Source organism: Xenopus tropicalis, chromosome 3, assembly GCF_000004195.4.
Source record: "Xenopus tropicalis strain Nigerian chromosome 3, UCB_Xtro_10.0, whole genome shotgun sequence".
NCBI classification, from domain to species: domain Eukaryota; kingdom Metazoa; phylum Chordata; class Amphibia; order Anura; family Pipidae; genus Xenopus; species Xenopus tropicalis.
The window spans coordinates 111,723,878-111,749,911 of record NC_030679.2 but is presented as its reverse complement, the minus strand read 5'-3'; the positions used below and the strand labels follow the sequence as shown (position 1 = coordinate 111,749,911).

The 26,034-nt window shown below is 37.3% G+C and overlaps 1 protein-coding gene across 3 annotated transcripts in view; it reads right to left on the bottom strand.

Annotated features, from left to right (window-relative positions):
• Positions 1–26,034, bottom strand: part of sv2b (synaptic vesicle glycoprotein 2B) — a 43,100-nt gene that overhangs the window by 16,643 nt on the left and 423 nt on the right. Inside the window, exons 1-2 of one of the 3 annotated variants that reach the window (XM_004912656.4) lie at positions 18,669–18,870; positions 1,938–2,642 (exon numbers count right to left, since the gene is read on the bottom strand). In XM_004912656.4, coding sequence (XP_004912713.1) covers positions 1,938–2,472 — 535 coding nt within the window. In that variant the 5' untranslated portion in view covers positions 2,473–2,642; positions 18,669–18,870. Of the gene's footprint in view, positions 1–1,937; positions 2,643–18,587; positions 18,871–26,034 lie in introns of those variants that run through there. The other 2 variants (XM_031899235.1, XM_002933309.5) reach the window with 2 other exon arrangements.

Below are 26,034 nucleotides of genomic sequence, written 5' to 3'. Positions count from 1 at the left end.
GAAGCCCACAAAGGTACAGGGAGAAGATAAACTCCTTGCAGGTAGTGCCATGGCTGGAGGCAAGGATGCTTATTTATCTAGATATTTATATTTATTCTTATAAGGAATCATATTGACTGCTCCAGAAAATGGATATGAAACCTCATCCATTCATTCCAATGAGAATGTGACCTCCAGTGAAGGAAAAAAAGTTTGAACTAAACTTCAGCTGGGAATTATACCCAGAATTGAGCCATGCAGAACATACATACAGGTCCAGTAAACATACTAATATTATATTTATATGCATATAATATTATGCTTTATGTTATTAATTTCCACTTATAAATTATATTAATTTCTGCTTATTTTATTTACTTTTTAGTGGGAATTGAGGATTTCAGCAATTTATTGCTTAGAGCAACAGTTCATTTTGCAGTACATTTTCCATGAATTAAATATATTAAGGTTATTGAACATCACTAACAACAAATCAGATCTTTTCAGCTTAATATTTTGCTTCCAGCAATGGACAGCAATTGTATTTGTGTTCAGTTTGACAACTCCCTTGTAATATCCTATAGACAGAAGGGTTACAGTTCTGGAGGATCTGCCATTCAGTGTTTCACTCGCACATGATCTCTTATGGTACTATGAATAATTACTGTTAAATAGACCAACAACAGGAGCTGCAGGGACAAACATTTCTCAATTATGTATATTTCTACAATGTTCTCCTTTTCCTTGTCTATAAACAGAATATATATAGACATAATTAATCATTGTGAGAATTGTACAATAAATGAAAGTACATTGCTATCTGCAGAACAGGTCTGACAAGCAATCTATAAGAAGCATTGACAGTTTCATTAGGTGAAACTAAAGCTGTCTTACAGAATGAGCAGCATATAGCCAGACCTAAAAATATACCCTAAACATTTACATTTGGAAAATATATTTCCACAGGTTCATTACATTATAATTAATATACAGGCTGGCATTGCCTGTTGGTGCTGGATACAAGAGGTACAACACATGAGCAAGATATGGCATCTCCTGGCATGCCCTTTGCTAGTTTAAGGCAGCCTTTCATTACATGGATCTCTTTCACTGACCTCAAACCAGAAAGTTTTCTCTTTAGTTGTTAAAAAAACATATGGACCCTTCCGCCTTTCATGCATTTTAGATATTTGTGTCAGAGAGAGGAGGAGGCAGATTATAAGGGCTATTAAATCCAAAGAGGCCATCTGTTAGCCATTCTAGAAGATATGATTTACCCCCATAGACAGTGAGATCCTTTAGATATGGGTTGAGAAAGCACATTTATAGCTAAAAAAACTATTGGAAAAAGTATGAAACCTATTTATGAAAAAGTATCATTACACATCTAGTAGACTTTGACTGCATGCTTATATTAATGATAGTTGCCTTTTAAAATAGTCAGAATCCATTAACAGCAAGAAATATGCAGTGTGTTCTATGTCTGCAATTTGGACTGAAACAATGAGCCATCTATAAGATGTCCTGAAACTGGATGGTCACACACCTACGCACCAAGTGATTATGACAGACTCTCCCAATAAAATCATAGCAGTCTATCTATCCACATATGTAGCAACCTTGTGAGTCAAATAACCTTATGTAGTGTTCAGTATATTACATAGTTACATAGTTACATTGGGTTGAAAAAAGACCATCAGTTCAACCCTTCCAATTAAACCCAGCACACACAAACCTATATTAGAAAAAATATAATTTTAGTTAGAGGAGATATGACTAGTCAATCTGTCTCTAAATCACACAAAATTATAAACTCAATAGTAGTAACAGTACTGCCATACTGGAATTTCCAGCACCTAATAGCAGCATTTATACTATAATGAAACAACTAGTTTAAACTATGTATGCACACATCAAATAAGCAAAAAAGTACCCTGCATTCCTGTGTCCATACATACCCAACATTCCCTTATTTGAGCGTGATAAACACATGTCCTTCTCAGCGCTGGGAAGAACAAATCCCACAACAAATACTTCCACCCCATCAGCCATCAATGCAAGCCCCAAAACTACGAAGAGTGTCCACTGGAACCTTCCATGTCCACATTCCTGAATAATGTTCTCATACTGATAAGCCAGCTGTTCCTCATCCTCAATTCGTTCGGCAATTATGTCAGCAGGGTCTTTAAATTCATCTCTTATGGATGAGGCTTTATGTTGTCTCAAGTCATCAGGGTGTGGAATACCCTGGTATTCTCCTTCATATATTTCATCATCTTCATCATGGCCTTCTGTGGCATCACTCTGAGCATCTTCATCTTGATTAGCATGATCTCCACTATAATAATCATCATTTGGTGAGTAACCTCCATATGTATTGTCTTGATACCTATAATCATCCATGGCTCGGTTACTCGTTTGCCTCTTTACCTCTCGGGCTATGTCTCTTGCACCTTGGTAAATATGTGAGTTATTTCTGTATCCATCATCCATCTTTTTCACTTATAGTATGTAGTATGAGATGTCAATTAGCTGAAATATAAAAACCGAGGTTGTTTTTTTCTTGTGCCTTATATCCTATTAATGAAAAAGATCCATAAAATGCTTTAGCAGACCAAAGCAGAAGAGCTTTTCTGATGCACCATGTTGAAACAAGTTTTGTTCTGGGAATACAAAAAGAAAGCAGAAATATTGGAATCTGCATAATACATTCAGAAGCACAAATATAATATAATGGTTTTGAAATAATTAAATAGCGAATGAATAATGACTTTTTTTTACAAATATGAATCATAACAACCACAATTAAACCAAGCTTTTGTCAAGGCACACTAAATCCTGCACTCATCCGTTATTAATATATGTAAGACATTAAGACATTCTTGCACTGAAAGCAAGCAAGTTGCAGGTAAAACTCCGTCCCTGTGTAAAATGTATAACGAAGCAGTACAATTCTTAACAAATCAGATGAAAGTGAGTGTAGGACTGGCCACACTGGGGATGACATTGACGTAGTTGGCCAGCTTGAAGAATATTGCAATATACGGACAAACAATCCCTGTTTTGTTTAAAGGGGAGGGTATTTCTTGGTAGCTTCATGCACATAATATCTTAATATCCTATATATATATATTGATAATGGGTGAGTGCAGAGGACCTCGTCTTCTGTTTATATGAATTTTGTGGTACCAATATTTTTTTTTTTTACCTTAGGTTGAACACCAGAGAAACACAAATAGAATGACTTAACTGCATGATATTTTACATTTGTTCACTAAATAATTCTTTGTGTTTGTGTGGGGGGTTAGAGGGATTAGGGTGGAATATATTGAACAGCTGGTACTGCAAAGGGCATCACCAATCATAATAAGTGTTCTGTTAATATCTTTAGTTGTTTGTTTTTCTAGAATATTTATAATCTGCAACTCTAATAATTCCAGTTTATTCCTTGACCATTCCTTGTATTATTTATTGTGTGGCCGTTCATTACATGCTCATATCTGCTTGTTTAGAACCCAGAGAAGAGTGATTTGCTGGATTAATGTTATGTAGCCAGTCAGTGCCCTCTATTATTTACATAGAGGCAGTTTGCAAGAGTTTCATTTTCTCTTCGGATAGACTGGTAAAACTGGACACATTGCTATTTAAAATAAAAACATATAGATTTCAATTTTAACTAAAGTGAAGGAAAAAACGAAAAAAGTGCTATTTCATTTTGGTTAGTGCATATTTCATCTTAACACATATACACTATTTATATGCATTTGTTCTGATTGATCCAGAAAGATGATCCAAAAAAAATGCAAGCAAGTAAAGCAAACCAAATGTGACTGATTACAGTATTAAGTATTATGTTGGATTGAAAATATTATATTTGTGATTGCATTTTTTTTTTTTGCCCTGATCATGTTTTTTCAAATACACTGAAACATTTTCAAAATTGGAGATTATGGACTGAATACATAGAAAACAGTTAAAGAACGTATGTTATTCCAATCTATGAGTTGCAACTCCAAAGAAAATCAAAATATAGTAGAGATATACAGTGTTATATAAGAAACATCTTTTTTATGTCTGAGTAATATACTATTTACTGTGAAAAATTGTCTCTAAATCCAATTGCAATAACAGTAATATCATGAGAATGCAAAATCACTGTGTTATGTCATGTTATCTATATGTCTTTAAACTGTAATACTTACCTTTACCCTAACCCTCCTTTTCTTTCTGTACCCCCAAAAACCTGAAAATTAATAAAAAGTTATTTGAAAAAAAAAAAAAAACCTACTAAGATTTTAATTTCTTGAAAAAAATGCAATCACAGAAAAATTGCATAGTAGAAAAAACCTTGATCAAGGCCAAATAAGGAAAATAAAATATTTTTGAGATAAAATAAAAGAGGGGTGTTAGTAACATTATTTCTGTAACCATATTTATAAATGGAAAAACAATCAAGAGCAGTGGTTTAAAAACCCTTAAGGCCTGCATTAGTAAAAAGGAATTATTTTATATGGCAGTAAGAGATGCCATTCAGGGATGCAGTACTTGCAATAAATTGATTACAGAGAGTCAACATGGATTTGTAAAGAATGAGAATATTGATTTGTTAGGTGAAATAGAATGTAAGATGTCCATGTTAGCAAAATGCACTGAACTATGTCATTTGCCCCCCTGCAAAAATACTGACCCTGTATCAAATGGGGTACAGTATAACCTGACAATGAATTGAAAATGAAAGCAACCAGGAATCTGTATAGTGTTTGAGGGCCCTGTTACATTAGAGTGCTGTGTGAGCTACAGGAAACAACTCCAAGAGATTCACAACTGCAGTAGATGCAACTCTTCCTTTATAATATGCAGCGCCTCTGAATTTGGTGCCATGAATTATGTAATGTGTAAAAAATGCATGTGGTGTGTTTTAGAGTGCTGAAAAGATAACATGCTGACATCCTATGAAAGTAGATATAAATATTTCAGCGTGGATCTTAAAATGGAAACAAGACACATTAGCAGAAATAGCAGGCAGCTTGATTTTATATTGCACAATGGAACTATCTCATATTCACTGGAGGGAGAATTTCATAATTAATCTTTGGAAAATGTGCATATCATCGCTCTTCCTGTATGAGCTGAGAAAGCTGCACACCCTTAGTGAAAGGTTGCCTTTGAACTTGAATAATAATTATAAGCAAAGTTTTTTGTTGCTTTTGTTTCCCTAAGGAAAATGTTACTGTAGTTATAAATCAGATGTGTCTAGATAAAGAGATGTATATTCCCCACAGATACTGTATAATTTTTCTTACATGTTCCGCTCTGTATAAGGACAAACCTACACTGGCATCATTCCATGGTTTCTCTGAGTATAAGCACTAAGTCCCCTGATACACAAGAGGTTTCAATCTCAATGCCCCATGCGGTGTGCAAATAGCACACGTTTTCACTGCATAAGCTATTGTGCGAATAGCTGTGGGCCTCTGTGCTCTGTTTTGGACAGCAGAGATCTGCGGACTGTTCAAGTGCAGCTTGCTTAATGCAGTGCTCCATTGAAATGAGGTGGATAGGAGGAAGAACATAGGCTTCCCCTTACCACCCCCTATCTGCAACCCCCTATGCGCAAGGTATGAGCAGTAGGAGACATAAGCCACATCAGGCAAGCCCCGGGGTGCAAGTGCTGCTAAATGAGCACTTGTTATTACACTGACAAGCAATTAAAGATGATTTTTGTGCTTCCAAGCATCTCCAGGGACATCTAGCCATGCCCTCTTGCTATTAGGACTATCTGTCAGCAGCTACAGGAGATGATAAGGTTGTGTGACAAGACAAGCTGTAAACAGTGGAGGTTTATACAAGTCTGAAACTGACAGCTTAGACAGTAACAATTTCACGGACTTCAGGATACAGGTGACGATAAAACAAACGTAGAGTAGCACTTGGAGCAGCATACTTTGTTTCATTTTTTTTACTGTCATTCTAAAATGTTATTTTTAAAAATACATTTCGTTCTTCATTCTAAAGTTTCCCGGTAGCAGCACATCAATCCAGATCACTGCCTGTTGTTATAGTTTGATTGGTTGAAATCTACTGCTCGTTTCCTTTGCTTCCTTGTGCAGAGTGAAGCCCTGCCCCCACTTTCTGTTCAGTTCCCTCATTAATTTGACTACTGTAGTCGAAGTGGAGAACCTTCTGCGCATGCCTGGAGGCAGCAGGAGCCAGTCTGTGCATGAGCAGGTGTTTTTTTTTTTTTTTTGATGAGGGAACTGAACAGGAAGTGGGGGTGGGGCTTTACTCTACACAAGGAAGCAAAAGAAACGAGCAGCAGATTTCAACTTCAGCCAGGTCAGACTAAACATAGGTAATTCTGGAGGCTGTTAAGAGTAATTGTACTGATAGAAAAAAAAGGTTTACTTGTTCTTTAAAGGAGAAGTAAAGGCTAATAAAGAGTTAATCTCAAGCTGCAGGCATACCTTCAGTTGTCTCAATAGTGCCTTTAAGTCTCCCCATATTTCTCCTGTTCAGATGATCAGAAGCCAAACAGGAAGAAAAAATGCTGAGTTGTGTAAAAAAAGTTCCCATAATGCCTCACTCCTGCACCGAGACCGAGATCAAGTGTACATGCTCAGTTTGTAAGACTATGAGTCATCTTCCTGCTGATTGGCTTAGATCCACATTCCTAAGGTGGGGAGTGAGTTCTTAGCATTCTTGAGGGAGGGGGGAGCAGGAGAGGGGAGAAAGCAGAGAGCTGTGTGTCTCTGGCACATGAATTACAGACACAAGAAATCTTTTGACAGAGAATTCAGTGTGGCGTTTCTGTGAGTGCTTATTGCTGTATTTACATATACCTTTCTGATAAAGATTACTTAGTTTTTACCTTTCCTCCTCCTTTAACCAACAATAACCTACAAAATATTTCCCATTTTATGACAAGCACCAGTCAAAAAAGCCATGTTACAGATAACACAGTCATCATGTTCGACCATGGTTTACTAAGTCTATGCACTATTTATATGAGCACAGAATTGAGCAAAATGATAGTTAGAAGAGACCCATCTGATGAGCTTTTACTACATACAGGTTGGAGCAGTTTTTATTTGGATCCAGTACAGACCAGCTTCTATGTGAAGTGTAGCTGCCTTCGTTCTCTCTCTCTCTTTCTGTCTCTTTGTCTCTCTCTGCCTCTCTCTCTTTCCTTTCTTTGCTTAGCTTGTTACTTTGCTTCTGAATGCACCCTCAGATATAGGCTTTAGCAGTAACAGCAGCTGATTCTAGAAGGTTCAGCAGCTCAGTGAGTGGGGCTGGGTAGAGAGGGCAAGTATTTCCAAATCAAAATGAATATCTAGATTTAGTGGCTGGGTCAGGATAGGACTATCCCACATTGACATCATCCCACTAATACCTCCCAGCAATTTACATGGAATGATGACCAAGAGATATTTGTGACCATCTGAGGCATAAAATGTTCTTTGTGGTCACTGTACTAATGCAGTCTGAGCTGCACCCAACCATAAACAAATAAGGATGTGTAGATTACAGTCTGGTCTTGTGGGATTTAGCCAGCCTGTGCATCACTTCTACTGAGCATGCTCTCTGAGGTATATAAAGGTTTATCTGAAGTTTGCTTTTATCAAGTTTAAGTGTTAGTGGTTTTTAGGGAAAAAAAGGCTATCTAAAAACTTCAACCATAAACTGCCAACCCTATCACAAGCTGCTGAAAACCACATGAGATCCATATGCTGACTACCATCAACTGACGATACATAACTGGCATGATACAGCAATAAATAGCTAGCATATCTCACTGCTGCTTCCCCTTTGTATGTAGCCTAGATTAGAATATGCTTAGGACGGGTTAATTATGTAGGGGTGCTGCAACTTAATGACTCCTTGCAAAACATTATATCAAAACTTTGTCCAATGATATCGCTGTCAGCAATAAACCACAAGGAAATATCACTGCCTGGTATTTATCTAGCACTACCAGTCAACTCATGTATCAATTTTTAACAGTTAAGAAGGTAAGTGGTCTACATTGCCTTGCATATGTAGTACCCCACTCCATTAAGTTTTCAAATTTTGTTATGTTAAAAAAAGGATTAAAATGACCATAATTAAGATTTTATGTCACTGATCTACACGTTAGTCTAAATAGCAACATAGTAAAAAATATTCAAAGTAACATTGTGGTTGCATAAGTTTCCATCCCACCTTCTCTATGGTGCATCCTATTGCCTTAAGAGGTCACATCATTTGGTGAATAGAGTGTACTTGCTTGAAATTAAAATATCCCATAATCTTAAAATAGGTTTCTGGAAGGCCCCTGGAATTTATTAGAGAACATTTGTATGCAAACAGCATGAGGAAGGAGCTATAAAATCAAGAGAATAAATTTCTGATGAAAGGTTGGGTTATAAAATTTCACCCCACACCTTGAACATTCCACTGTTATAGCCCAGTGAACAGGTAAGAAGGGCGTTAGGCTAAGAAGAAACCAAGAGGCTATGAAAAAGCTGGTGAGATTTACTAAGATAGAGAAACAATCTATTGGGCAACTATAAACCAGACTCTCCCCTAACCTGGCTTTATAAAAGCCATTGCTTAAAAAATACAGTACCTATCCATGTTTCTTTCCCAGAATGCAATGGTATTTCTGACGATTCACTGGGGCTCATTTATAAACTCTGGGCACATTTGCGCCCAGGCATTTACCCAATCAGGGATTGGCAACCAATCAGGGATTAGCTTTTCTCAAACAGCTGCAGGTAGAACAATGAAAGCAGCCATCTGTTAACTGCCCTGATGCAAATTTGCCCAGTGTTCATAAATGACCTCCACAGTCACGGGGGAGTTGTGCTTGGCATAATTGTGTCCAGTGTATCAAAACACATTTCAAGCTAGTGGTAGTGCCAGGTTATTTATGACTGATTTGGAACAGATAGAATTGAAGTACCTGCACAAAGCACAACCGGAACCAAGCACATACATGGGGAGGTGCAAGGGGCCTCCTTTAATGCAAGTACCTTTAATGAATTGTGTAAACTTGTGTCCATTTTGCCCATGTGTGATGGAAAGCTAACACTTTAGTTCAATCACTGGGTTTAATTGAAGCTGCTGATTAGATCCCAACTATAGACTGATTTTTCACAACAAAACTAGATTTTGTTTCCAGGATTTCTGCTGTTTTGCTTTACAAAGTGATGCCTATGCCGAACTTCTCTACTGGGCTTTTATTTTTCTAGTCAAAGAGACAATTTTTTAAACACTGGGAGAAATATGAAATCTACCCAGACGGCTGTATTTGTGATTTCTAGCACACCTTTGAATTAAGTGATTTGATTTTGCTTGCAGATGTCATCCATAATATCAGTGTGACATGGTTTTGAGTAAATAAAGAAGAAAGATATTGCATTTTAGGTTTTCTTTACAGACCTCATCATATTGATCGATGTTTCAGGAGGCAAGGTAGTAATTTACAGATTACCCGGGCTGCAAATAAGTTGAAGGGGAACATAAAATCATATCTTATTGTAGGCAATTATATAGAGAGTTGGCAGGCTCTAACTCTGTACGCATACATTTTGGTACATGAGGGAATTATTTAAAAGATCTAACATGTTTGCAGGAGAGCAATATATGTGCTCAGACTACAAAAAGCTCATTCCCCTGTTTCAAATATTTGAATTATATCTCCCAAGACCAGAACAAAAAGGGTAGTGCTTTGGTATAGAAACCTTTGCTATCACTTTATTTATCCAAAACATTTAAATTTTAAAGGGATTTGGACAAGATGATTGCCAAGGGGGCTGCCATGTGAAGAACAGTTGGCTTCTTTCACTTAGCCCCTGCAGCCATTTCTCCTTAAATACATCCAGCTAATGCTTTGACCAATCATTTTAAATGGATGTTTATGTCACAGTGCATGATCATTTTACTGTATGTTTGGGTGTAATACAACATGACAAAATGTTGCCACATTAAGTATAATATAACTATTTCGATAGCTCAAATTGACCTATTTAGTTCACCTTAGGTTACAGTTACTATGATATAACAATTGCCCTCTATAGTGTGCACCATGTGTTGTTTGGTTATAAAATGGTTGGTGCTGAATGGGCAAAGAATACTTTGATACTAGATATGTGCATGGAGCATTTAAGACACTGATTTCGTCCACTAAACCAGGGAAAATATGAGATATTGAAAAGAGAGGTAATGCAACTGACCCTACAATAAAGGTTTGAAGATTGGCTGATGCCCTATGTTACACAGTGCATTGCGCATCCACAGATTAGGAAGTTAAGAGAAGCTACAGTTGCTCTGCCCTGTTTTCTGTTCCAAATGTTCAGCCTGTTGGAACAATATATAGGCCACCATGCCATCTATGGCGCCTCAGACAGTATTCAGTTATCCAGTGGGCTAATTGGTTAGGATGGGATTGACGCTTCACTCCCAATTTGCCAGCAAGACTGAAACTTTGCCTGGCATCCTAGACCATACATAAACAATTTCAATGCTGGATTGCTAATTAGCTTTTATTGTATTATGGTTTTGCAACAATGGGTATAATGTTGAACTATTTACTAAAGCATTATGTATATTACAGCAGCCACGTTTAATCGGATAATCAGGCAACCTTATGCCCATCAAGTAAAATGTTTAAATTCTGCAGTGCTTTATAGTATACAGCATGTATGGGAGGTGAGAAATATTCAGCACAATAAGCCACTCAGATGAATACTTTTCTACAGTCCCAAACCAATAATCATCCAAGGGACACAAAGCATGTGCAAGACTGTTGGAATTACTGGGGAGAATTACTTATAGGCATTTATGGTTAAACTCATGTTGCTTCTGAACCCCTAGGCTCTGTATATTATTAATATTATTTTTTTCCAAATACCTTGTCAGAGGTTAAAAGAGCTGATTTGACCACCCTACTGAATGCTGGACAGAGATACTTCTTGTTGTTCCCAGTAGCCTCAGCATTAACCAGGCTCAGCATATGCTTTAGGATCACAGCCACAGCAAATGAAGGTAAAGAGTTATCCAGCTTATTATCTTGAAAACAAAACTTAGTACAGATACTGCATATACTATATGCACTTGTGCTTTCCTAAAATTTGCACTGAAATTATCTTTAATAGCAACAATATTAAAATTAAACGATTGTTTAATAAACGAGGAAAGCTTTTTTGAAATGAAAATAAGCAATGATGTGCCCCAGTTGCATTTGCTGCATGACACTCTTGACACCTTCTTTCTAATTTATACAAAGCTCTGTCTGTCTCCCAATACTTGCCTCTGATGCTGAAGGCTGATTTCCAGTGTAAAACTGGCGCACTGTCAGTAATGAGAACAGCTGGCATCTGGTATGCCAATTATAATTTTTTAGTACAAAGTTTAGTAGACACATGTTCATGCTCTGCTAACTGATGAGCATAACCCATTAATTATTCTTTTTGATGCTCCAAACTGCCTTGGCTAGTATAAGACTAGAGATTTACAATTTTTCATGTTGATAGCACATTGAAGTATAATTCCTGTACTACCTAGCAGAGAAAACAGGGACATTCTAGCCACAGTTACATTTTGGGGTATAGCCAAATGAATCTCTATGCCAAGCAAGCTTTGTACAAAACACAGCTGATGGCTAGTGCTCACTGTATAATTTCCATGAAAGAAACAACAGAGCAAATATACAATACAAAATTATTGGATAAAAAATTCCAGAAGCCTATACTGTATAATCAATATAGATGTTCAACCTACCAGGATTAAATAACTTAAAAAAACATAAGAAATATAGCAGTCTCCTCTTTCCTTATCTGCTATGCTTGTTAGCTCAAGCAGAAGGAAAATGAACTGAAGAGCACTTGTGTAATGGGTACAGGTTCTACTATATTGACCTTATGGTTTATAATTGCATGTGCTTTTTCAAAATCAACTAGTACTTCAGTTACATAATGGGGAAAAGCGCACATGCTGGGATGGGTGAAACAACCAAACTAGACAACAACGGTCACTACTGATCATTGACCCTGCCAGAAAAATATCTTTCACAGTATTGACTCTAAAATATATTCTGGAACAATTTTCAAAAGGAATCCTGCTCAGCAAAAACAAATGTCTTGAAAGAATCTATTCATTCAGTTAATCATTAAAAAGAATAGATCTGATACTAAAAAAGGGTGATAACCTTTTTAATGGTTGATTAAACAAAAGAAGAACAAGTCGGAGGTGCCCACTGTCATCATTACTGAGGAATCAGATTTCATTAAAGGATTCTAGAAGATCTTTAGGAATTCAGTGAGATGATGAGGTTGGGAACACAGGGCTAAATTAAAAGAATTTGCTGATGAATTGCTGTTATAAATCACTAATCCTAGGAAGGACCTACCACATGTCTTCTCTTTTAAATGAATTGTATTAGGGAGCACATGGGTACATAATAAACATAAATAAATCAGCAATGATGCAGCTAGGACTAAAATGCAAGCCAAGGTAGAATAGAGAGCATTTCCCAAACCTCGTGCATTATATACATATAAGTGGTAATTTACATTTCCCCCCATGCATAAGTGCAAGACCATATAGTTTTCATGCAGGCTTCATTGTGCATCTCATGCCAGATGAGAAAAATAAAAAATTTCCTATTAGTAAAGAGAGACATTTCAACTGTTATCAACCCAGTCAAACACAAGTAGAAACATACAGCATTCCTCTATTAAAAACAGGTATAACGAATAACCAATAACAAGCACACCCCCCAAAAAAAATACAATATCCCATTATTTGTAGAATACTGACTATAAAGCCACACCTACCAGTGGGCAATTACTATGGGGTTAGGAAGCTAAATTAAATGCAATCTGCAATTTAAAGTCAATGCTCAAAGTGTGGAGAGGTAGAAGCAGAACTGCAGAATGCATTGTTTGTGAGGTTGCCCTCTTCATGAACAACTTCTATGAGTAGGGCAACATACTTTTTTATTTTTGGAAAAATTTAGAACAAAAGGCAAAAATCTGAGTTTACCCTCTCTCTGCTCAAAAAATTCTCCCATACTGAAAGGCACCTTAAAGGAGAGGGAAAGGTAAAAATCAATGGGGGTGCCAAATGTTAGGCACTTCCCAGTGAGTTTAACACTTACCTTTTACCCCGGGCTGGTGCCCCTGTTAGTAGAAAACCGCACCAGCCCTGAGTACCTGCAGCGAGTGTCTCCTCCTTCTTCTGTCTTCTGAATCCTGGGGCCAGCGCATACGCAGTAGTTTTGTTAAAATTCGGCACGAAGAAAGAAGAAGAAAGACACTCGCTTGCAGCTACCCCAGGCTAGTGCAATTCTCTTCTAACAGGAGCACCAAAACGGGGTAAAAGGTAAGCCACTTAAGCCAGTCACTGGGGGTTCCTAACATTTTGCACTCCCAATGTCTTAGTCTTTCCTTCTCTTTTAACTGACATTTTATGCTTACAAAACCCACTACCCTAGAATATTAAAATAATAACCATTTTTTTATTAAACATTAACTCATCTTGGTATATTTTTAGTTTTAATTTTATGTTCAGCCATAGCTGGCCATTAGTTGTTCATCCTACCTCTTACACATGGCATCTCATTATACTTCATGGCATATGACTGACCAAAATTTTGATTTAAAGCCATTGATTTTTCCAAATACTTACCGCTGTAATTTATGTATTCATATCCTACTCAAACTAATGTTATGTTCATATTTGGTCTTCAAGTTAATACATTTCCCCCCTCACCGCTCTTCCAGCCTTTTCCAGATCAATACATGTTCCATCACTCTCCCAGTTCATCTTTAATTATTCATTTCACCGTTTTTCCTCCCAGTTCCCATCAAATAATTAGACTCTCCCCATATTGCATACTTACATACAGTGCATTTAGTATTAATCTATCCCTATATTGTGTGAGGGGCACCTATAAGATACCAGAAATTTGTAATAGCATTACCCTCAAGCAGGTAAAAGGCAGTCAATAAAGAAAGTAAACCAAAAACTTAGTAATGTAGACATGAGCAAGAAACCATGGGAAAGGATAAACTGTTATAACAAAAAGGGGAGGGGGGCACTAAAAGAAAAACATTTCCATTAAAGATACCAATATATTTTTAGAATACCTTGATGTTGCCTATTGAGAGTTTATTATCACATTTTCTTCCATGTATTGTTGGTTTATAATTATAGTTGTATAGTTATAGTGCAACCACTCTTGATCTTGTTTTTTTTTTTTAACACTAGCAGGAACAATATGGCAATTTGTATAAAGTGTTACTTTTGTTTAGATGTGTCATTTTTCAACAGCTACACCATTCCCCACGTTCAGATAATAGGTGTGGGTGAAGCCTCATTTAAGAATATACAGACAGGTGTTTGGAATATGAATCATGCCAGGTGATTGAAGCCTTTGGCACAACTCATATTTAATGAAATACAAATGCTTACATCGCCTTTATCTGTCTCATTTATTGACAAATTAAAAGACATGCTCTCATTACCAAGCTTTGGCCAAAGATGCTACAGTTTCATACTGTACCTACAGACTATTGTACTGCAGTAATTCCTTCTTTTTTACAAGAGTGTGACAATATTGAATAACAATTACCTATAAAATGTGTATAAATATATATACACTAACATGGAGGAAACTGACTCTAATAGAAACTGAGACATAATTCAGGGTGCATCTTTGTTGTTACCTGGCATAATTGTACTAGCTCAATGCAAGTAGGGGAGAAAGTACTTCAGTTTGTGTGCAATGAATAATTCACAATGCAGAGCTGCATGATGATGTCAGTGTTTAGGGAGAGATTGATTGCTCTTCTGCAAATGCAAAGCTTAAGAACACTATTACATTACACTGATGCCTTGCTCAGAAGCCAAAGAGTTGCCAGGTGCACTCTACAGCCAAGTGTTAATCAGGCTGTATTGATACCAATTATAGATTAAAATGGTATTCTTCACCACACTGGGAAGCATCATTTAAGGCTGGAAAAAGGCAAGGAAAACAGTTATGCAACATTATTCTGTTCTTACGAATACCTTAAAATACTTTGGATTTGCTTTAAGAATATCATAATACTATTTATGGCTTCCACTGCTGAAGGAAAAAAATGAAATGAAAATCCAAGGAGTATTAGCCTCTGCTTAAAGTTTTACCTTTCCATTACATTCAATCAATTTAGACTCACACAAAGATTATTAGGTCTGTTTTACCAAAGGCATTATCACATGTTCTTGGAATGGAATACATGATGAAGGCAAAACATACCTAAAAACATATCCTAAAAATGACTTATTATACTTTACTTATAACTATTGAAGAGTACAGGGCATAGATATCTTCTCCTGGAGGTACAAGAAGCAAAAGTACTGGACACACAGAGGCCAGGGTGCCCTCAAATTAAAAAAAACCCTTGAGATTATTAGCAAGAAACTGGAAATCAACATTCATCCCAACATCAGAGGAGATTTCGGCCTTAATTAACAATAACAACACCATGGAATACTACAATGCTAGGAATAATCATCTTTTGCGCAAATATCATGCTAAATGGGACCCATGGAATGCCAGCAAATACGCAGATAAGATTTAAGCTTAAATTCCACGACTTATTAGGGCATTAGACAACCCACAACTTGTCATAGGGCCTTTTAATTTTAATTTAACCTAAGCCTTTTATATCCTGGTCTACATACAATTACGGAGCCAGTAGTGCTCACCCTTTTCTCTTTTCTTCTTCCTTTTTTTCCTTTCTTTTTCATATGTTTTGTTTGCATTTTCTATCTCTTTGTTACCATTATTGGTTATTCGATAGTTATAAAACTGGTGAAGTCACAACCGATTTAAAACTTTTGCAAAAGTCACGATGCATGATTTTTTCATTCTTATGCTGTACCATCCCTACTGAACTTTAGACATGTTTATGTCCAATTGTAACAATGCTGTTGTCAATTTTCTTCACCAATAAATTAAAAAAACCCTTAAGCAGGTGTTACTTCTTGAGTTTCAGTTGAAGAATATCTACATAGTCCATGACATTTAACCTTGCTCTTTAGTCTACTGCTTGTTAAGAGCCCTTATTTATTGTGATTGCTAAACTAGTAAGTTCTGTGGAGCAGAGTTTCCTGCACCCAATTATTTTTTTTCACTTGCACTCTCTCCAGAATCTTCTGTAGGGTTCTTACTAAAATAGACATGCATTTACACTAAAAGGACTTAAGACTTAACCCCTGGATAATCTTATACCAATCAGTGTTCAATCATAAATATAGATAAAAGAAAATATTTATTCACATCCACACAGCAGAAAAAAATATATTTTATATTCTCCTACTGGCATATACTCCTACCAAAACTCCTACAGCATGTATCATACATAGATTCTTTTCTAACATTGTAGGGCTTCTTGTCCCATATACAGTATTATATGTGCCCACTGTTGTAAAATAGGAGAAAGTCACCAAGTATATCTATGACCTGAAGGTGGAGGGCTTTTATACAGTTCATTGAACTCCGAGGTGACAGGGGGTACATTATTTATTATAATAGACAAGTTTCAGTGAGTCATTTGACAGAATTTACATCACTAAGCACAATTACAGCTGATGACATCACTAAGCACCATCTGTAAGTGTATCATTTACAAGACATTCATGGCTCTTCTGTATTATATCATTATTATGTTGAAAACGAAAGGTTCAGTCAGTAAACCCAGGCTAGCTAAATGCAGCCCTTCAGTGCTTTTTATGGTCCACAGTCTGCCCAGTGATTCCACAGACATATGGGTGATATCTATTTTAATATAATTTGCCCACCCTAATCTTTAAAAGGCACTTCTTTTTAACTGGGTTTACAAATCTGGTATTGTGTTGCCAATAATGCAGATGGGAGGTATAGAACATTTAATGGGATACATAGAAAAGTGATGGCTCTTGGAAAAATATAATACAAGTGCTTGATACTTTAGATTGTAAGCTTGTTTGGGCAAAGCCCTCTTTACCTCTTGTATCAGTTAGTGGTTGCTTTGCTGGTAAATCTATGTCATTTATTGTATGGTGCTGTGGAATATGTTGGCACTTTATAAATATATACTAATAATAATTAAAAAGAAATGAAGATTCTTTAAAAAGTAAAAAAATACTGTTTTGCCATTAACATAGATTTTTTTCTAGGTTATACATTGAAGAACTGTCTGTTTAGTCAGTACACTGTAGAGATTGTAATTGGCACTTTTCAGAATAATCTTGCACCTCTAAATGTTTTGTCTTTTGCTCACACAGAGAAAAATCTTTTACTTCATTATTAGTAACCACCTAGGGTGAATCCAGCCTGCAGGGCTAAACTGATTGCAGTTTAAAGGCAGTCAGTGCTGCCCTGCAGCATGTATTTTTTACATGTGTCCCTGAATTTGCAAGTGATGTGGTCACCCTACACCAGACCATTTTAATATAACCCCATGAAGGACCAACCCCCTGGTTCTGAGCTGCAACTCTCAGAAACCTTAGGCAGCTGGTTGCACAAAATCAATTCAGTTTATTAACCAGCACAAAGGCCATTGTAAATAGCATATGTACTGGACTTTGAAAATGAGGATAACTGAATTTGTGGTAATTGAACTGATAGCACGTGTAAGGTCATGAAACACCAGGAAATAGTAAAGTAAATAAATAAACATTACTCTCCTGAGCACAATCTATATAGGAATAAAGTTTAAGGCTTTTTTACCTGGACTGTACATACAAATTGAGGGTGTGCAGGTAACACAGCCACAGTAAGTGTACATTAGAATATTCTATAAGTGACTGTGTGTGAATGAGTGAATGCACCTTTCCAAAGCAATTTTTCCTATTAGTAGTTATAAAGGCATTCAATAAATGTTATGTAATATATGCCTATGCACTTTGTGGGAAAAATATGTTCCAGTCTTCATCCTTTGCATTAAGGGCAAGGCAAATACTTACTGAATGCACTGGCTATTTAATTGTAATCCAACGCATTATTTAGTACATGGCTATCCTACTTGTTTACAATTGTTTTAAAACACTGCATTCAGTATTTATATACATATATATAGCAGACTATGTGCATTACAAGTCCCTGCTAAATCCTTCAGCCAACCCACGCACCAAGATTGCAAAATGTGATTAATATTTCATGCCTTTGACCTAATTAAAAACAGCATCATGTGTTTTTTGCCTGAATATCAAATAGATTCACACTTAGAAGGATAAATATACTTTCTATTTAAAAAAAAGAACTCAACTTTTGCAGGTGCTGTTTGTGCTGTATAATTGATGTAATTGTGACTGCAGGAATAGAGCTATAGTGTGTATATATAGGCATTCTCTTCCACACAGCACTAAGATCAAGGTTCTGAAATCATTTACTGCTGCAGAAATAGCTAACATGCATAGAATCCAGTACACTTTCTGAAAGGTATCAGGCAAGTGAATGAAGTCACGACGTAACAAAGGCATAATATAGAGTATTTGTCCCCATGAACAATGCTGCCTATGGAATGATTCTAAAGTGCTGAGCAGAATTCTGCATATGCCATTCCTTTAGCCAAACAGTGCATGTGCCATGCCCATACCTGAAGTAAAGACAGCTTGAGAGTGAGAGAAAGGGAGAAGCATCTCCTACCACATCTAGAAAAGAGGAATTCCACACTTACAAGACGTCCACCTTTTATTTTTCAGGTTCCATTGAGAAAGCTCCTCCAGTGGGTGGTGTGCCCAGGGCAATCGCAAGCAAAAGATTAAGCGTGCAAGCTCCAAGATCCAAGCCGATCATCCCACTGTAATAGTATATCCAGCCAGCAGCAAGATGCGAGAAATGGAAGAGTCCATCCGGCAATATAACACACACATAACAAGCAGTGGGACTCAGGGGAGGCAGGGACTAGAGGAGCAGATGGAAGGAGGGGGAGGAGGATTGCTAACATGACAGATGTGATGACTTTTTAAGTTACAGATAAAATTGATGATGCACAACACACAGAGAAGGGTAGGGAGTTGATATAAAGGTGCATTTTTAATAATAAATGCCATTGTTCAAGCTTGTAAACAGAGAGAATTTTCTATGTCTTTGATTTCTTGTGCAGCCTGAGGCACTCTCACTTATAGCAGTGGCACAGGGCTAAACTTTGTACAGAAGATAGTGCCCTTTTGGCATAATAAACCAATGTTTCCCACTATACAATAACCATTGTTACAGTTTCTCCCAGTGCACAGACATGAATGTGAATGGAGGTCTGTGCAATCTCAAAACTTGTGCCTTGTGCAAAAAAAAGGATAAAGTCACATAGTGCTTAATAGCCTGTGAAATAATCATGTTACTAGAGAAATCAAAGAAACTGGAAAAATTTTATTTTTTACTTTGTTAAATAAATTGTGAGCACTCATACCTACTGATCTGTACACTACAATAACAACAGTATAGCAACATCTGCATTATACTGTATGGACATTGGGTTCATGAAGTGGAACAAAATCCACAGGGGTATGTGCTGCTCTTGTGTATCACACATTTGGCCCAAAGATCATGAGCAAAAGTGCTATAAGCAATAGCATGGTCAAGGCAACATAAGTTTTGCAATCACTATACACAGGGGTGCCAACACAAAATGAATTAGCTATAGCATCAAACCCAGCTGTATATAATAAGTGTGAGCATAGAACCACACATAGCAACAACCTGTATCATTTGGATGTAAAGTAAACCCCTAAATTCATTTTTGCCTAACACATGCACTGCAATTATTCAGTGGTTTTAAATTGTAATTGCAAATGAAAGCAGCATTTGTCCATCCTTTTCTGCACTTCAGTTTCTGACCCATGAAACAATGCATCTTTCATCCAGTCAAGACACGAAAGGGGTCATTTACAACCCCATGGGCACAAGTGCGAGGGTGCTAAGGGGCACAAGAGCACACCCTTAGCCCCAGGGCCGCCATCAGAAATCATGGGGCCCCTCACAACAACATTTTCTGGGCAGATGTAGTGGGGAGCCGCGGGAGATAGTGGAGGATGCCAGCAATGACAGGGCCCGTGCCTGATTAAAGGGGCCCGAGCTAAGAAAACTCTAGCACAGCCGGGCCCCCTTTAAAGTTAAAAATGCCCGGGCCCGGGACGAGTGGCCCCCCTGTGCCCCCCTGATGGCAGCCCTGCTTAGCCCTTATTTACTAGCACTTGGGTTTGGAGCTCTCTGCACCAGATCAATAATGCAGTGCTCACTGTAGCTGCTCCTACCTTGTGAGTCACAATGATGTGCGGAGTATGGGCGGTAGGGGCAAGAGGAGAGGACGCTTAAATGCTTCCCCCACCCATCCCTTTGGAATCTAGAATGGCCTAAGACAGGCCTCTCTAGATTCAAAGAGCAGTCCGCAGGTCTCTGCACTACAAAACAGTTCTTTGCCCAGTAATTTTAGTGACTCTTTACATCTGGATTAAACACCAAATCGAACCCACTTATAGATCCTACTGATCTCAAGCTGAAACACTGATCACAATCCTGAAATGCCCAGAAAAGAACCATGTATGGATGTGACTTCCTGCTGCTGATGGGATCAATATAGAAACATAAGCCTGTGTATATAAATGATATAACAATTCTTTGTTAGCTTTTGTCTCAAAAATAGAATCCACTGACTCTACAGATTACATTTCTATTGCAAGCTCTTTCAAGTGATTTATATATTGAACCTCTTTTTCTGGGAGAATCATCTGTGGAAAGAACAATTAAAATGTAGTTTTAAAAGCTTTGTAATTTTTTACTGATTTTTCCTGGAGGCAAATCTTATGTGCAAGTAACAAAACAACTGTGCCAGGAGTATCAAAAAAGCATATGAATTAATATTAATTGTATGGGCCAAAAAATAATTGCATCAGTATTTACAATAATATAAATAGTAATATAGTAATGTTTTACAATGACTATAGCTGTGCATAGAATGGCACAATGGTGGTATGGTGTAAATTTTGGGCTTCAGACTGCTGAGAAGCTTCAGTATATGTGTATAAAACATCTTTCTGAGTGATCCAGTAATTTGTAGTTATACCATTGAATGAATGCCATGGGTATAGAATATGACAGTCAGGGTTGTGTTGTTATAATATTCCAGCATTTAATGCCATATTATTCTATTATACTCATAGTTGTATTAATACATATACATGTGTTAGCACCTTACTTATAATTACAAAGTGCACCAATTTCCATGTTATTAATCGCTACATCAATATTTCACAGACTGATTGAAAGACAGCCAATAAGTAAATCTCCAGAGGGAAGCTGCCGAAATTTGCATCCTGCCTCAATAACAAATATCAGTCATCTATGCATCCTCTTGGCTGCCCCACAGCCTGCAGGGCAAATGTGTAGATAAGTGATTTAGCTGTTGAGCGCATTGTTTTGACCAATCTCTAGAGGGTTTTCCTGGGAAGTGATTAGTGATGCCCCAATGGCCCTGCCCCACCTAGCCTGAAGACCTATTTTTATGAATAATCACAACTCTGTTTCGTTAAAATCCACAGCATGTCTATAGATTGAGTGCCATTCCTACAGGAAGAAGTTTAAACACACTGTGTTAGCAAACCCTTGAAAAACTCACCAGGCCAAGGCTGGTAATGCTCATTTATTGAATGCATTATGAGGTATAGAACATCTTTCACATGGGGGACAAATGTCCTTTTTTAAGTGTATTATTCAAGTGTATCATGCAGCCGCTTCCTCCCAACATGTAGCAAATTACAGCATATATTCAATTATCTGAACATTTACAGTAACAGCACAAATGGATTTCTGAAACCCATCTGTCATTCTTTTCCTGTGATAGCAAGTTCAAAAAAGTCTCACCAGAGAGAATATAACATTGTCTTTTATGCCAGTATGTAGGGGGCAGTTTAATATCCACATTATCTAGAAAAGGCTCTGTATCTGCATTTTATTATTAACATGTATCTATAAAGCACCAACGTATTCCAAAGCACTGTACATATAATGAGTTTATACATTAAAATTACATACAAAGCAACCAATACAAGAGGTGAAGGACTTGGGATTTTGCTTTAAAATGAAAATTTTAGGTCAACAGAAGCATCAGCAATGAAAATGAATGTGTAATTGATTTTCTAATGTATTTTATCCAACAGGTAAAGTCTGAGCTAACCTCATGGAATACATCTTTACAAAAGATTGGACTCTTTTTAGAAAAAGAAGATCAAATAATATGTAGTGACATAACCTGTCAATATTTCATTCTCCAATTGCTGTTAGAGATGATGATAGATGATAGATAGATGATAGATAGATAGATGATAGATGATAGATGATAGATAGATAGATAGATAGATAGATAGATGCTTGAGGTAAAATCTGTTTGAGATACTCTGCCAGCCATTAAACCCAAATTCTATACACTTAACAAGGTCAGCCATGTGTGTGCAGGGGCACAATGTCATCAGCCCCAGTGGCTGTTACAGTAGAAGTTTCAATGTGTATGTATAAAACAGAATTTTAAGGGCTCATTTACATCCATAGACAGAGTGGCCAGCTTGAGCTTTTCCCCCCATTGAGTTGCACATAAAACCACTTTTATTTAGGTACTTTTGCCATTCAGTCCTTCTTACCTTCTATTCTGAATTATGCACTTATGCGTGCTAGTGCTTTTGCAGGGGAACCCTAGAGCTACTGCCACCTCCTGAAAGGCAGTAGCTCCAGGGATCCCTTCGCACCCCACGTTAATAGGTACTGTACACTTGCACCTAAAGAATCAGGCACAGACTTTACTCGCAAGCTGAACACCAGAAATGATGCCAGACAGACTTTAACACAATTGTGTCTGATTTGTGATGGAATGCATGCACAGTTACCAAACTGGGCCAGATGCAGTGCAACTGCTTCAGGTGCAATGCCAGATTGTGGCTGCAATGAGGTTTGCATTCTGGGAAAAAAGGTTGCATTGTTAGAAAAAACATGGCTATTGCGCTCAAAATCACACTTTGCTCACTGCCTCTGCCCATGTAAATGAGCCCTTAAATATTTTGTTAAAGGAGCTTGCAACACATCCATGTGACGTAGGTTACTTTTTTTTAAGGTAATATTACCATCCAGCACAGCCACCAAATCTTGGTTAGTGGAGCATGAGCCATACAATATAGTATTGTTTTGTTTAGAAATATAGGGACCACAAAGGGTCTGCTCATTGTTCACAAAAACTAAACTACAGTACCTGGGCAGAGAACTCTGGGTAGATGTACGTCACCACCTCTGACCTAAATCTGTTTAGCCGTCTGTCCATACCAAGTGCACACAGTAAACATACAGTAAGCAATATTCATGTGTATGACATTTGTTAAGTGTAATCTATGATAATCTAGCATAAATGCACGCCTGTTTCATCCCTGGCCCGGTATGTTTGCATACATATAAGCAAGGTCTGGTTAATACTGTCTGTGACAACATTTTCCACATATGATGCGTTATAAATCCTGATGATGTCACCGGCCTGCTGAACCAGCCAGTGATTTACTATGTCAGTCAAGTTTTGTCTTCACACACACAACTGCATGTTGTTTTATCTTATCAGCAAGATATCAAACCACCAGCACGTAAGTGCAGCTTTAGCAGTGAGCTGAGGCATTCTTAATCTGACATACACCCATCTGACTTCATAAATTCTAATCTCTGCCCAGCAATCCCTTCTTCTCGCACACCAACACAATTTTCCAGTCCCAAAGTACTCACATACTTTAATTGCACTTTGCTATCTGAAATGCAAGTACTAGTGCCAAAGAAGCATTATATTCTGCTCTCAGTCCTCATAAAGGATCTGAATTGCCTTCCCTCAAGCTAACCTGTTTAACCAACAGAGCAAATAGCCGCAGGTAGCGGTTGAACTGGTCTTTTAGATTTGCTTTATTTCTCCTATCTTCTATTTGAACAGCTGGCATACAACTAGCTCTTGTTCCAGAGATGGGAGGAGTTCGAACATTGTAATCTGTAGGCTAGATAATTCAGTGAAAGAGGATTATACCTCGGGAGCACAGCCATCAACTAAATATAGACTGCTTCTTATTTGTTTTTATCCAGATCCCTAAGGCTACACACCAGCCATGTTTCCTATTTGCAGTCAGAAGGTTCAACGTGTCACCAACTTGGTTTTGCCCTTTGAACAAAGTGGAACCTAACAGCATTCAAACTTGCCCAGTGCAGTTCAACATGACTAGAACCAAATACCTGCTTTAATTTTGGGACAAGGACATTATGGACTAGGGACATTAAGTAGCTAATGCATGTCTCTTAAACTTGTAAATAAATGTTTCAACAAAAATGGACCAGTGTCCTTTACTCAGAATATAATTACTGAAAGTAGTAGACCTTGATGAACCTATAATCCCTTAATGTGTAATAGTTCTTTGCCGGAAGAGTTTAGCCCCCGCCCCATACACAGTGATAAGACATGGATCAGAGACATGGATTTGTAAAGTAAAATTATTAATAAGGGCAAAAAATATATATTTTCTTAATGGTCCCAAAAAATAAATATAGAAATTACAGAAGCAGAGTTCTCAACATACCAACAATGAGGGTTTACACATACTGTATGTTTTTGTCTAAACTGTTTGGGCTTAGGAGAAAAGCAATCAGCAAAGTGGGGGTTCACAGTGACCCACAGAACAAAAGGTGTGAATTGAGACAAACTCTGATGCCATTGCTTTTTATGCCATTAGGCAGCAATTTCAGCCATGAAATGGCACAAGGGGGCACTTGCCACTATAGACTCATTGCTTCCCATGGATTAGTGGTATTTTTTTCAACCTTGTTCCTTATTCATGATTGCGTGTATATATAACTACTAAGCATTTCCTGCTTTGATCATTATACCCACTTCCCTACAGGGCCCTTCCTCTTGTCTCTTTGACACTTAATTTAATCCTTTCCTTAATGCAACTGTACTTTTTATTTATTTGTATTTATGATTGTATTGAGCCCTGTTTGTTGTTTTATTATTTTGGTGTACAGTGCTGCATACATAAGTAGCACTGTATATATATTTATATATTTCCACCTTAATTTTTGGCTTCCTTTGCTTACCTTTGGTTTATACTTAACAAGAATACTATGGAACACAGCAATCTCTTCAATCAAATAAATGCACTGATTTGACAGTAATTGATGTGCAATCTATTTCTATCACTAATTAATTAAGAAATAGCGCAGTTGCCTTAGCAGTTAACAGGCCATGCAAACCCATATTAATCTTACAATCTATCTTAAATTATAGTACAGTATTATATAACAGGCAGGGTTGTAACTCCCAGAAATCACTTGTAGGAGTAATTGTAGTTCAGCAAAAGCTTGAGTGGTCAAGTTTCAGCCTTATGCGGTTGCTTCTGACAGCAATTGTTTTTGGATTGATCAATCATAAGGGACCCTGAAATAAGTGGGGTGCATATTGAAACCGTATGTTTGATATTAAATGCAAAGTTGTCAAATCAACATGCCTGTGCACCTGGCAACACAGTTTTCCCATTTCACCAGAACAATGTTACCCTTTAGCAGAGCACCTTTATAAAAGAACAGCAGCTGGGACATCAGAAATCTTGGGGCTCATTCAAATAAATTATTAGGCCCCACTATAATGAGCACTCTACTGGGGATCAGCTATTGTGTCTGCCTAAGAGTATGATGCCCAAGAACAACATTGTACTTTACCTGAAGCCAAAGTCTCACCTTTCCTCATGGCACAAATGTAATGTTATTCAGTCAATCATTTCTGCTCCCTGCATAAATCACCACCCGCCTAAACTTCAAAACACAAGGGATTAGCTAATGAGTTCCCATAATATAATAATTTTTTAAAATAAATCTAAACTATATATATCATGTCATTGCCATAAATGCAGCCTTATTTAAGCCATAGTGCCTGCTCTCCAGCCAAGAGAACAGTGTCTTAGTATTCATATGATCACAAGGTCACCTTAAAAGTATTTGCTGTGTGAAACGCAAGGTACAGAAACTGCAGAGCCTCTGCCATA